We start from the raw sequence: 15,372 nt of genomic DNA, 5'->3' as shown, positions 1-15,372 counted from the left end.
GAAACACAACCACAATCATGTTTGTAACCAAGATGTTTAAATAAAAAATGTTATTTAAAAAAAAAAGAAAATTTATGCTATATATTTAGGACTTTAATTTTCTGTTTTGTTCATTTTTGTTAAATTTTATTTTCCTTCCTGTTTCATGGTATTATCTTTAAATTGGGATATAAAGAGCCAGCAAAAGTTGTCAAAACGAATTGAATTAGTGGTTTTATTTGAAAATATATATAACAAAAAAAAAATTTAAAGAGTGCACATTACAGAGCAAAATTCATTGTTTTTTTTAAGCTTTAGAGTCCTCCAAAAATCAAAATTATTAAGTTAAATTCTGTACCTTGTATACTAGGTAATTAGGTTTTCAATCAAAAACTTTAAACTTAAACAACAGGAAATCTTATTTATTTTTGGTCTTTGCTTTTTGCTTTATTTATTTTTATTTATTTATTTATTTATTTATTTATTTATTTATTTATTTTAATGGGCCACATATGGTGGTTCTCAGGGCTTTCCTTGGAGCTTTGCTCAAAGATCACTCCCTTGCCTGGCTCAAGGGAACACTTTGGGTGCTAGAGATCAAATACATGCAAGCAAGAGTTCTGCCTACTGTACTGTTGATCAAACTTCGTCAATCTCATTTTCTTGTAGTTTTTTTCATGATTTTTTCATTCATATTCTATACTATAAAGTTAATAGTTGTTTTATATTTTGAAAATAAAATAGCTATTGTCAGTGATGATTATCACAAGGAAAGTGTGACCTTTGTTTTTTATCTACTAGTCACTTAATATATTATTTAGTTGATCATCCACAAAATTTGAAAACATTTAATTTTGTTTAAAAATCAGAATGACCAGGTGATTTTTAATAAATTACCATAGTTCTATGAGCATACTCAAAAGGCCTATCATAATTTCTTATATTGTTTTCTAGAGAGTATCTAGAGAAATACAAGTTAGTAGTGGGCACATTGAATTCAAGTCATCTAGTCTTTTTTTGAATAGGTATTTGAATAATAAGTGATATAACTCCTTCCTTTGTTTTGTTTTTTGTTTCATTGTTGTTTGTTTGTTTCTTTTTTGAAAGAGACCCAGTGACCAGTATGTATTTCTAGGAGTACTCTTAGAATTTTATGAGCTATTGAGAAACTGAAATAAATCAAGTGCAAGTAAAGTACCTTACTGCTGTATTATATCTTCAGATCTTCAGTTCTTACTTTTGGAGATTTGTATTACTTCAGAGATTTTGACTTCCATTGTGACATGTATATCAAGAAAATGTAATATGGGTAGCAGGCATTAGGAAGCTGTGCAACTAAAAAACAAAAATTTTGATTATAAATTAAATTTATAATATTATGGTCTTCAGGTTAATATTTTCCTGAGAATCTGAGCTTTGACACCATGATAGTTATATAATTAACAGACCTGACAGAAAGAGGCAGTTAACTGAGAAGTTAGAAGTTAGGTTACTAATAATAGTCCTAAATCAATATGAAAGTGTGTATAATAAAAAAACTGATCTAATAAAATTATGTATTCATGCTTATATTCTGTTACTTTCATTTATTTATTTATTTTTTTGGCAATACATTTTGTTACCCCACATTATGGTGTAACCTGAGCTACTACCGACCCTCCCATTCCTGGGAGGGGTCTTGGGCGGATTTACATGTGACTTTACCTGCTAGACCCTCCCAGGAATGGGTGGGGTCCAGGGAGATTATTAATTAGATTTTCAAAACACTATTTTTACGAAGAATATACAGTTCCTTTACATTATATGATAGAGGGAATCATTTCATATCTTTATTTGCTTGTCTTATATTTGTTTGTTTGTTTGATGCTATTGTTGTTTGTATTTTGGACCACACCCAACCATGCATAGGGTTAACTCCAGACTGCACTCAGAATCACTCTTGGTAGGCTCAGCGGACCATAGAGGAAGCTGGAGATTGAACTTGGGTCACTTGTGTGCAATGCAAATATACTTTCCACAGCACTATTGCTCTGGTCCTTTCATTTTGTTTTTATTTAATCATCACAATATCAGTGTTTTTTCTCTGAATCAAAAAATTATATAGCTCTTATTAAACTAACTCTATACTAATAAATATGCCAGTGGAATAAAAAATTTTCATTATTGTACATTTATGTAAACATATACAATTATATTAAATGTTCATATATATTATAGCCTATGTAACTCACATTGGATCTATGCTGTTTCATCAAGGATAATAGAGAAAATTCAGAAGCCAACCTTTTCATTTTTATTTTGCTATGGTTCTCAAAGTCTCAATGGCTGTCTGTACCAGGCAATATTCAGGAAGGGAGCATGTGTTCGGGAATGGAACCTAGATTGGCTGCATGCAGATTATGAGACTTAACCATTCTAATGTTTCCTCTAATCCCAATAATTTTAAGTTAATATATATATGATTTAATTATACATAATAAACTGTTTCAAAATAAAAATATTTTATTAAGTTTTTTCCTATAAGTAATATTTAATTGCTTGAGAAGCAAGGATTTTAATAGATTAACAATGAAATTTTCATATTTATTCATAATCTGAAAATAAGGATGTGTAGATACATTTTTTACTATTTGATATTTTTATTTATAAGCAGTTTTTGTAATTTATCATGATAGCAGTTCTAAATAACATATTTCAGTAACTTTAGTACAGATTTGTATGATTGGAGTTTCTCTCAGTTTTGACTATTATAATTTTGTGTAACATACACACTTCATTTTCAAATTAATCTCTAGACTTTAAATTAACTTTTATTCATTTGGCTTCCCTGGGGACTTGCCCCTAAACTTTTATTATTTTAGTCTATAATGGAATAGACCAGAAAAATAATTCTAGTTCTTTGCATATTTCTCAGAAAGAAATTCTTAAGAGTGATTATAGCAATGCATTTTCTGTACAGAAGGCTTGACTGAGTAGAATCTCACACATTCATGAAATCAAAGATTGAATGACTCTCTTCCTTTGTTCTAACTTGTGGCTAAACCAGTTGGCTGTTCCTTTTGTTGCAGTGAGACTTCTTTACTCAGAAAAATATGTCGAACTATTGGATTTTTACTTGTCCTTTCCTGTCAGACATCAGTCTTCTAATGTGCTCCCTACCAGGGAGTTGTCTCTGCTTCAAATTGAATAGGCTTTCCACACTGTCCTCATCTTCAGAACTGCAATCAGGAGCTGTCACTGGCTTACAATAGGTAAAGAAACTGAAGAAAGCAAAAGGAAGAGGAAAAGGCATTAGCTTTAGCGATAAAAACACTTGTCTTTTTATTTTTTAATATATTCCCAATTGGAACATTTTATTTTATGCTTTCTTAGTTATTTTATCTGCAAATTGGGTAAATTTTTTTCCTTCCAATGCAATTTTTAAGAGATGACTGGAGCATTTGTTTTTCTTTTTGAAGAATCAGTAAAATTTCTGCAGATTGAAGATAGAAGAGCTTCTTTTTGGTTCATTGATTAAAGACATACATATTTCATTTAAAAAAGAGAGCTGAGAATCAACTTCTCTAATCAGCAAAATTGCTACCAAAATATATGTGGATGTAAGTTTAGTCAGTGAAGTGAAGGAAATTTCTTTTCAACCACTTATATAGAAAGCCTAAAATTTAAGTCTTTTAAGTAAATTTATATTTTTATATAAGAAAAATGTATATAAATTGGATGTGAGAGGGAACACCTATTTTGGTCAAGTTATTTCAGCAAAATAGGAGGAATCTTAGATATTAAAAGTGAAATTTCAAAAATAATATATAATTTGACAAGTTTGACAGAGGGGAAAAAGAAATTTTTAGACATTTTGATTTAAATAGTGAAGTAATCGAGTAATTCAAAAGCATAGTTAATAAATACATGAAGAGGAATTAAGGAACATTTAAATACCTAATCGGACTGTTGCTATTTTCTTGAATAATCCAAGATTAATTGGTTTCATTAGAATCAGGGTTAATTTATATAAATTCTAAAATGATAACCATTCATGATGTCATGACTTGATTTAATATTTTATGTATTTGTCCTTAAATTAAAGGTACATCAAAATATTCATTGACCTCATCTAGTTCTTATTTCTTGTTCCATAATTAATGACAATAGCAATTTGTCATCAATTGTATAACTTTGATTGTTCTATAATTTCACTCACTAATTTTATTTTTAATTCTAAATATGTATTCTAAATGTGTACAGATTCAGTGCTGGTGAAACTCTGCACAGTGCCTATAGTTGTTGGATATAGGTGCCAACAGTCAATTAAAATTATACAAATGCTAGATATGTTTATAAAGTTAGCACAAACACAGAATAAATTGAGGGAGTGAGCAAGAAGATGGAAAGAGAAACATAGAACTCACTGTTCTATTACGACATTTCTGGATGTGATCCAGAATATATGTATTAAGTCTTACTACTCTTCAATTTAGCCAACCTATAATAGTACATTGAGTGGTGAATTTGGTAATAACAATTGCACTTCTAGAGCAAAACCTTTCTTAAGTGATAAGAAATGTGTGTAATAAATACATAAATAAATTGCTATATGTCACATACAATAAAATATTTTACACTTAGATTTCTAATAATGAAGGAAGAAAGAAAAATATGTTTTTTAAAGTTCAGTTAATTTATCAAAGCTGAAAATTTCCCTTTTTATCTTTACAAGTTAATTTTGCTATTCTATTATCCTGAAATGTAATATATAGATAAGCTAATAAGACCAATATTTTATGTAGGGGGATCAAAAATCTATAAATATAATTTTGATTTCCTCTAAGTGCCACACTTTTTAAATAATATTTAGACGTAACTTAAAATGACAGTTTTTCAACTTATATAACTCGTACTGGGTCAGAAAGATGACCCATTATAAAGCAATATGCTTGCATGCGTGAAGCCCTGGATATGATTCCTGTACCTTAAGCCAGAATTTAAGACTGAGCGCCAAGCTAGGCATATGCTCTCAGCACTTTGTGTGTGACTCAGACATACTCCCTATTCCAAGAAAGTGTTAATATATTACCTAGCTTTATTGGAACTTAAAGTTGACTTTTGCAGGTGAAAGTTAGGGCAGGGGAGATAGCATGGAGGTAAGGCATTTGCCTTGCATGCAGAAGGTCAGTGGTTTCTATCCCGGCATCCCATATGGTTCCCCGAGCCTGCCAGGAGCGATTTCTGAGCATAGAGCCAGGAGTAACCCCTGAGTGCTGCGGATGAGACTCAAAAAAAAAAAAAAAAAAGTTAGGGTCTGGAGTTGAATGGCGAGACCACACAATTGAAATAAAGCAAAACAAAACTGTATTCCACTGGGCCAGAATGATAGCACAGCGGTAAGGCCTTTGCCTTGCATGCGGCCTATCTAAGATGGACCTTGGTTCTATTCTCCTACATCCCATATGGTCTCCAGAGCCAGGAGTGATTTCTGAGAGTCAAAAGGTGTGGTCCCCAGAAGCAAAACAGAACAAACAAAAAACTGTATTCCATTTATCAACAAGCTATAAATTGATCCATGAGGGCCAACTTCCGAAGAAAGGGACTTACTTGTGGATGGGGATGGGGTCAAAAGCCTTGTTACATAGGGCTATCAGCAAAAAACTCATGGTGCTCAGAGGACCATATGTGGTGCTGGGGTTTGACTCAGCTGAACTGCTGTTATGGAAAGCACTTTACCCTCTGTATTATCTCACTAATCCACACTAAACAAAATTTTATTAAATAAATGTAATGTATAAAGACATGTGACACAATGTTATATTTAATATTGAAACATTGTATGATATATCTCTAATATTTTAATAGGTACATAAAGTTATTTTAATTCTCTAGTAGTTTTACAGTATTTTGTAATGGAATATTTCAGTATACCTAATTTTCTCAGAATTTTCTTTGTCCTTAAAATAGTGTATCTTCTGGGCCTTTAGCAATAAGGACAGTGACAGGGTGATTGCTTGCAAGCTGCTGACATAGGTTCTATCCTTGGTATCCTATATATTGCTCCTGAGCATCGCAGAATGTGACATAAAAAAAAGGGGGTGGAGCAGTGGCACAAGTCGTAAGGCACCTGCTTTGCATGCACTAGCCTAGGACGAACCATGGTTCTATCCCCTGACATCGTATATGGTTCCCTCCAAGCCAGGGGAAATTTCTGAGTGAATTGCCAGGAGTAACCCCTCGGCATCCAACGAGTGTGGGCAAAAAAAAAAAAAAAAAAAAAAAAAAAAAAGAAAACAAAAAAGCTTACAGAGGCCAGAATTTATACTTAACTTTGAAGGATTTTATTGTGAGAAAATAGATATTTTTATACAGTATTGTTGCACACAGAAAAATCCAGAAATGGATATTTACGTGTATTCTACAGATTCTTCAGGATGACAATTAATGAAAATATAGGAACTAAAATAAATACCAATATTTTTAATTCAATTAAAAATCAGATCAGGTTTGTTTAGGTCTGTAATTTCTGAAGATTATAATCCTATGCACTGTCATTGCATAAACATATACTGATAAAATCTATTTTGAGAATGCATTAACTATGAGGAAGGTAATTTTTAACTTTTCAAACAAAGTTAAAGTTAAGTAAGATAAGTGCTTAAGACAGTAATTGGTGAACTCATTCAATTAATGTATAAAACAGCTATGTTTAGCTGTGTATGGAATCTTTTATTTTCCAGCAAGAGTGAGTTTATGAGTATGTATGTTTGTAAATTTCAAGTGTACTTTTGGATATGAATAATCAGCATACATAATTGTAGTGTGATTAAAATATGAGACATGCAAAAATAATAATAGAAAGCATAAAAGAATGTGTAATTACAATCAGATTTTGTGCCTTGCAAATGAACTCAGGAAAAATTGCTTTGAGGTATGTCTCTACAAATCAGTCAAAACCTTGGCATACAGATAGTTTTGAAGTAGCCTATATGTCTATAACTTCACTATATTGTATTAGGACCAAAGAAATCCTGAGGCAAAGAAATAGTAATAGTGTTTATAATAGAGATTAATAAAGAGGATGAGGATTCAATAGGTGCTCTCTGTATTTTTTTTACTTTATGCAGTTACTTTATTTTATTAATAATAACATCTTTATTTAAGCACTGTGATTAAAAACATGTTTGTGATTAGGTTCCAATCGTGAAAAAGAACACCCCTTCAACAGTGCAACATTCCGACCACCAATGCCTCATCTTCCTCCTCCCCACTACCCCTGCCTGTGTTCTAGACAGGCATTCTATTTATCTCATTTATTACCATTGTCATGATTGCTATTAGTGTAGTTATTTCTCTAACTGCACTCGCACACTTTGTGGTAAGCTTCATATTGTGGGCCGATCCTTCCAGGTCTGTCCTGCCCTCATCTCTATTGTCTCTGTGTATTATTAAAATAATGTCTTTTATTTTTCTTAAATACCACAGATAAGTGAGACTCTTCTGTGTCTCTCTTCCTCTGACTTATTTCACTCTGCATAATAGTTTCTATATCCATCCATGTATTGGAAAAAATCTCTTGACTTCATTTTCCTAATGGCTACATAGTATTTCAGTGTGTATATGTACCACAGTTTCTTTAGCCCTCATCTGTTGTCGGATATTTGGGTTGTTTTCAATTCTGGCTGTTGTAAATAGTGCATGAATATAGGTGTGCAGAAGAAAATTTTGTATTGTGTTTTACTGTTCCTAGGGTAGGTATATCCCTAGAAGTGGTATAGCTAGATCATATGGGAGCTCAATTTCCAATTCTTTGAGGAAACTCTATACTGTTTTCCATGAAGCCTAAACTTTAAGGCATTCCTATGCTAAAGCAATCCTTAGGAAAAAGAAAATGGGAGGCATTATTTTCCCCAAATATAATTGTACTTCAAAGCAATAGTCATTAAAACATCATAGTATTGAAATATACAAACCCTCAGATCAGTGGAATATATTTGAGTATAGTTGAGCATTCTTCGAATGCTCCCTTGACATACAATCAATTAATCTTTTTATAAAGGGCAAGAAATTCAAAATGGATCAAGGAAAGCATCTTCAACAAGTGGTGTTGGGCAACTGGTCAGACACATGGAAAATAGAGAACTCAGACCTACATCTAACACCACTCACAAAGGTCAAATCTAAATGGATTAAATTCCTTGATATCAGATCCAGAACTATAATATATATAGAAGATCAGGAAGGTAAAACACTCTATGCCATTGACACTAAAGGCATCTTTAAAAAGAAAAAGCCACAGTCCAAACAAATGGGAGCACAGATAAACTATATTATACTGAGAAGCTTCTGTAGCTTCTGTAGGAAATATCGACTAGGATACAAAGGCCACCAACTGAATGAGAGAAACTATTCACCCAATACCCATAAGATAAGGGGATAATATCTAAGATATACAAGATACTGACAGAACTTAACACAAAATTTAGCTATTCCCATCAAAAATTAGGGAGAAGTGAACAAACATTTCCTCAAAGAAGAAATACAAATCGACAAAGACACCAGAAAAAATGCTCCACATCACTAATCATCAGGGAGATGCCAATCAAAACAACAATGAGGTACCATCTCACACCACAAACTGGCACACATCAAAAAAAAAAAAAACTATCAGTGCTGGTGGGTATGTGGGGAGAAAGGATCTCTTATTCACTGCTGTCTGTATTTTAAAGTAGCTTAAAACTTTAAAATGGATGCTCTTGAAGGAAATGAGAAAAGGTGACTTTGTTTTGAATGTAGCCTAAGGAAATTGAATTGCATTAAGGCAAGGATATTGAACCATTGGAAAGACAAATGGGAAATGCAACCAAGTGGCAAATCTTGATTTGGAAACAAAGCTCATAGAGTGGTGTGTGTTGGAATAAGATGGAGAGTAGATAACTTTACAGAATGAGTATAGAAGCTGTTCTTGATAAAATCACATGATAGAGTGACAAATGCAGGTATTTTAAAGTATCTGAAAAATTACACGATTTCTATGATCTTTAATCAGAACACTTATCTCTCATCACATTTTATTGAACTTAGTAGGCATTAATGTTTTTAAAATAATGTATTATCTTAAATATGCAAATAAATTATTATGTATTATCTTTAGGAAAGTTGTAAGATGAGATTTAATATAAAATAACTCCAAAAAGGAGAAAATGTTTAGTTTTTTAAATTAAAAATACCGTTTTCCTTAGTTGTTATATTCTGAGTTCTTAAATAATGCCTTTTCTTTTCATTAATCATGCAGTTTGAAATACGCTATCCCATTAAGGTCATTTTAAATTAGATTTGAATATGGGGAATGTTTTCTAAATGTTCGTTAGTGAAAACAGAAGTGATATTCTCACCAGGACTACCATAATTACTTTTTGAAGTAGCTTTGTCCTATTTTGAAATTCCTCACATGCTACCCTGTCATTCCAGACCTCTGAACCTCATGATTCAACAACTAAAAAGAAATAATTTCAAAGATATGTCAGGGAGCTTCTGACCTTGTTCTTTGCTTTGCCTATATTACAATTCCTGGGTTTTTTTGAATGATTAAATGCCTTCCTGAGATGTATCTTTTAATGTCACATTGACATTCTCAAAAATTCATTCCTCATTATGACACATTTTTCCTGTCACACAGGTAGATATGTAAAAACATGGATCAAGCTGACTTTTTTCTTTTTTGGAGGATTGACTAAAGAAATTGGGTTACAGACACTCAGGTGTTCCTGCATGTGCAGTTTTATGGTACAAGTGAACGTGGGATAGCAAGAATGCGATTTTTTCCCCCTCAAACTCAGAAACAGGACACTACAGACGGTACGGCCTAGCTTCTGGGAGAAATATAACTGAGTCAGGCATTAAGGTTTTGGTGTTTTTGTTTTTGTTTTGTTTTTTGGGCCACATCCAGTGGTGCTCAGGGGTTACTCCTGGCTATGCAATCAGAAATCACTCCTGGGTTGGGGGACCATATGGGACGCCAGGGGATCGAACTGCGGTCAGTCCTAGGCTAGCACATGCAAGGCAGACACCTTACCACTTGAGTCACCTCTCCATTTCCCCAACTATTGACTGGTTTTGTTTTCTTGTTGCTTGGTTTGGTTTTTGGGTCCCACCCTGCAGTGCTCAGGTGTTTGCTCCTGACTCTGCACTTAGATGTTACTACTGGCAGCCTAGGGACCATATAGGATACCTGAAACCCAACCCAGGTACAAGACAAATGCACTATCCTCTGTACTATCACTCCAGCCCTATTGACTGCTTTTATCTCATTTTCCTGAAGGAAAGACAACAACAACAAAAAACAATTTGCTATTTTTGTTTGTTTTTGCACTATATCTTGAAGCACTTAGGAAGTACTCTGGGTTCTGTTCTTCAAGTAACTCTTCCTGTTATGCTCAGGTAATTTTATGTCATGCTGTAGACCAATCCAGAGTTGGTTGAATAGAAGGCAAAGACTCTACTCACTATACTTTGTATCTGGACACAAAAACACCAGTTTTAACAAAGTTTTGAAATAAAATAGTACTGATTAAGGGGTGTAAAGTATTGATTCCCTTTCGATCTAAACTCTATTAAATATCAAATCCTTGATAATTAGTTTAGATCGAAAATATAGCAAACAATTCATTGTGAGTTTTAAAAAATAAAATATACTTTCTTTGAGCCACCTCATCTATTTTATTTTTTATTTTAATCTTACCATTTATAAAACTATTGATTCATTATAGACTACATCTCTAAAAGATCTGAAATCTCAAGGTTTATAAAGTTAATTTTGTGAGTTACACTTTAAGTACTTAGTTTAAGTATAAATAACCCAAAACTATTTTGACATTTATGTAAGTATATATGTTTTTAATGTTTAAGTAGAACTAAATTGAGATACCAAAGAATCTCTTAAGACTCTTGGTCATAAGTGTTTACCATATTTTAAATTTATTACATATGATGGGGGGAATTCCACAACATGGATTGAAGCACAATGTATGAAAAGGATTGAGTTTAGGACTCCATCATATGAAGCACATAATTCAGTATATGAAACATGTGCTCCACTCTGGCTCTTGAAATAAATGTGTACATTAAAATTTTTGATTTTAATTAATTTATATTACTTATACAGTTCAGTTGGTAGGAATTCTCAGTAGTAGATTTCACTTTTTCCTGTGATTTTTGTGTATTTGTACTTTTATGTATGTATATATGTCTATTACTTTTACATACATATGTGTGCATATATGTCTATTAATTCTAGTAATTGAGTTCATCAAAATTAATAGGCCTGCATTAAAATTTTATAAAACATATATTTAACTGAACATATATGAAAACTTACAAAATTACAAGAGATAAAACTTCAGCTAATAAAATATAAAATCATAAAGATGCTCAATGTCTTTCAAAAATCAAAAGGTTAAAAACATTAGCATCTGCTCTACAGGGGAGGGGCATGGAAAGGAGGGTGGGAAGATGTCTGGCTTTGGGTTCTGAATCCTTTTCTGTTCTGAAGGCTATCTCTTGCAGGCATGGGGTTTGGGGAAACCCTAGGCCAAAAGCCTTCTCCCTAGCTTGGGGGATGCTGGGAGATGTTGGGTTACGCTGGCACAATTACTGGTAGGACCCTAGCCACCTCCCTCTTCCTCTCCCTGGACTCCAGGCCTTCCCTGGGTACTGGCCCAGGCAACCAGAAAGGTGGGTGTCAGAAGGACTCTAAAGGGGTTCCCAGGCTTTCCCCGCCCTTCACTCTGCTCTAGAGGGGAAGGGCATGGGGAGGAGGGCAGGCAGATGTCTGGCTCTGGTTCCAAATCCGTTTCTGTTCTGAAGACTAGCACTTGAGGCATGGAGTTTGGAAGACTTCAGGTAGAAGGCTTTATCCCTAGCTTTGGGGAAGTGGTGTTGGGAAATGTTGGGTTGGGCTGGGCAGTTACTGACACTTTCTCATCGGTCTTCATTTTTAATATATATTATATCTTCATTTCAGTATATATTAATAGTATCCCCTATGATTAATGTATGCTTTGCATATGCAGAATGTCCATCTTGTATTCTGCCCTTGCCCACCACCCTACAAGCTCATTGTTAGTCCTTCACTCCCTCACCACCAACCATTATTACCCCAAATTGACCCTTTTTACCTTGAATATCTTATATGTATTTCCTTAACAGCTATAACTCTTACTATTCTCTTATACACTGACGATTTTCCCTACTGTTTTGTCTGTTCCTTTTATAACCATAAGAAATTATGGTAGAAGAGTCCCTCAGTTTAAAGTTTATGTTAGAACTGATTCACAGGTATTGTTGGACTTATTCTAGTGGCCCCATATGCACTAATAACACCATCTGTCATTGTTCCTCTTTTACATAGGCCTTTAAAATGGGAAAATACTATACATACAAACAAGTTCTTATCTATTAGAGATAGGAACACACAAATATTGAAATGCAATGGGACTTTACATAATGACCTGGGTCACACCTCAGAAGAATTGGCATTGTCCATTCACCCCTGAACCAGGGATGCCAACTATGAAACAACCAAGGTTGTCTATAACATCACTTAGAAGCAATCCTCTACCACGGCAGACCCTACCATTGCTCTGGCATTGACCTCCTCAAAAGAGACTTTCCTTATTTCTTTTGAGAATTCTGTTTATGGGTGATTGTCTTCCCACTGTAACTTCACCTTGTCCTCTTTCTTTGCATCTTTGTCTTCATAAAATAAAAAAAAAACATTAAATATATTAAAGATTAAAGATATAAAGACATTATATTAGTGGTATTTGCAATTAATATTTTAGTCTATTTTGGGGGCCATTCTCAGTGATGCTCTCAGTTAATTCTGGCTCTGAACTAAAGAATTACTTCTAGCAGTCAATATGAAATATATGGAATGCCAGAAAACAAATCTAGGTCAACCCTATACCAGGCAAATGCTCCCTTGTGGTATTCTCACTCTGCACCCAGTAATTAATATCTTATATGGAATTTTAAAATACATATCTTATTTTGGCAACTGTGACAATTTTGGATTCACAAAACATGTTCTTTATCAATTGTATCACCTGACAATATTCTGTAATTTTTATAACTTGCATATCCTAGAATATTTTAATTTCTTTTCTTATTACTGTTATTACTCTTATTTTACCTCAACTTAGCATTTCAAGATAAAATTTATGAACTTTAAATTTCCTAATTCTTCTTTAGGCCTTCCAATAGAAAATACATAAATGATCATATCTAAGTTTTTACAAAAATGCAATTTGTCTTCTTCAATCATTATTATTTTCAAGGCAGAATTCTGAGTATTTATAAACTACAACAAGCATAGAAAAGATGTGAAACTTCCCAGATAATTCCACTTATAAATGATAGACTAGCAGCTGGTTCAGATTTATACAATTACTGCTTGGTGTTACATTAATCCACATGTTTCTTCTTTTCCAAGTACTCCATTCTTAACCCTCCTTAAATTTTAATAGCAGAAACCTTATAAACTGCACTAAGAGAAAGTTCTATTGACAAATAATAGATGTGATGCTTACCAAATAAAATAGGTTTTATCTCATGAGTGTTAATAACTGCGCTTAAATAATGTGTCTGACTATTGGAGGTGTTTTATTTCAATAATATTAAATCATTATTAGAGTCATATAATACACTTACACTTTGAATTTGAGGAAGCAGGCAACATTATAGACAAGTGTTTATAATTGGGGGACTGCTTATAGATGAAAATATGAGATGTGAGGACTATTTTAAAAGAAATAGCAATAATGAATAGTTTCACCATTACCTTCCTACTGTTCGTAAATTTGACTGTGATAGACTCTCTCAGTAAAAGCTTGTTTAAAGATAGGAAACTTTGTAGAAATAAAAATATGGTTAGTTATTAATAGTCTTATAAATATGGGTTACATATAAAATTAATTTTAAGTTGATTCAGGTTGTTTCAAATTGTATTGAAACTTTGTTATTAATGTTACCTGATACATTCTAACAAAAGCCCTGCCAACAAATTGTCAAAATCCATATTTCACAGCTGAATATTGTATGATATACAGATTTTCGTCTTGTCAAATGTATCCAGGAATAAGTAAATTTGACCATTTCTATTTTTAGTTCCTTATATTTAGGTGTTAAAATTTATTTTGTATATATAATATATTTTAATAATATTAATCTTTAGAACTATCAAAAAGAAGTGACTTATGATATTATAAGTTATCAATTTACTACAACAGTAATAATATTACTCAAAATTTAAATATATTAAATTATGTTTTAAATTTAAATTAGTCAACTATTTGTCAAATATTTTAATAAAATAAATATGTATAATATTTTTGTTAAAATATTTTAATTGTGTTTGAATCTATTAAAGTGACAAATATATCATTTTACCAAAAAAAAGGAAAAAAGCATGCTTCATTTTCTACATAATTTGTATAAACAGATATTTGATAACAAAATCTCATTAAATGTTTATGAGGTTTAGAAATTCTTATGCCTAAGAGCTTTACTGTCTCAGAACATGGAAATGTAATATACATGATTGTGATTCCTGTTTTTTTTTGTTTTTTTTTTTCTTTTGTCTTAGGCCCTGAGGATGTAGAAATCAAGTGCCCTTTGAATCACATTACTTGCCTGGGATCCAACAGATGTGTCCACTTATCACAATTATGCAATGGTGTCATGGACTGCTCAGATGGGTCTGATGAAGGAGTACACTGTCGGGGTGAGTGTATTTACTGTAAAATTAATTTGAAGCATTCATATTTTTATAGTTTTAATGATCATTCATAAAACTATAACTTTTCTTTCAACCGTAACTATAAATTATTAAAAAGTGTGAATATTATTACCAGAGACACGCAACATACACTTCAAATATATAGTTATTGTAGTTTATTGGAAAATAAAGATAGAAAAACAAACACACACACTTGGATTATGAAGGTGATCTCTGAACAATCACATATTTCAAAAGAATAGCATTTGAATAAAAGACAGGTGAGAATTATGTCACAATAAGTGATATATTGCTGTAAACTTATTTTTCTAGAACTTATGGAAGTACTATGCAAATAACTGTTATATAGAATATATTTATGGGATTTTCCTTTTAATATCACTTCCATAAAATGTTGAAATGCCTGTGTTTTCACTTCTAAGATGAATATTTACATTCTACAATGATTAAGGATTTATTATAGCATTCATAATAGGAGGAAAAAGTCAAAACCTCAAAGTTACTAGGGACTGACAGATTCTAATAAAATCCTACAGGAGTATGTGAAACATAAATTTGAAAAAATAATGCTGGTATTATTAGTACCTGGATATCGAAAAAATAATCAATGTGTG

At 32.4% G+C, this 15,372-nt stretch overlaps 1 protein-coding gene across 1 annotated transcript in view; it reads left to right on the top strand.

Moving 5' to 3' along the window:
- The first annotated feature begins 13,781 nt into the window (after positions 1-13,781).
- Positions 13,782-15,372, top strand: part of LRP1B (LDL receptor related protein 1B) — a 1,191,264-nt gene continuing 1,189,673 nt past the window's right edge. Inside the window, 2 exon segments of the mRNA XM_049772845.1 lie at positions 13,782-13,842; positions 14,606-14,743. Coding sequence (XP_049628802.1) covers positions 13,782-13,842; positions 14,606-14,743 — 199 coding nt within the window.

This window comes from Suncus etruscus, chromosome 5, assembly GCF_024139225.1.
Source record: "Suncus etruscus isolate mSunEtr1 chromosome 5, mSunEtr1.pri.cur, whole genome shotgun sequence".
Classification (NCBI taxonomy): Eukaryota; Metazoa; Chordata; class Mammalia; order Eulipotyphla; family Soricidae; genus Suncus; species Suncus etruscus.
This window is presented reverse-complemented; position numbering and strand designations above follow the sequence as displayed.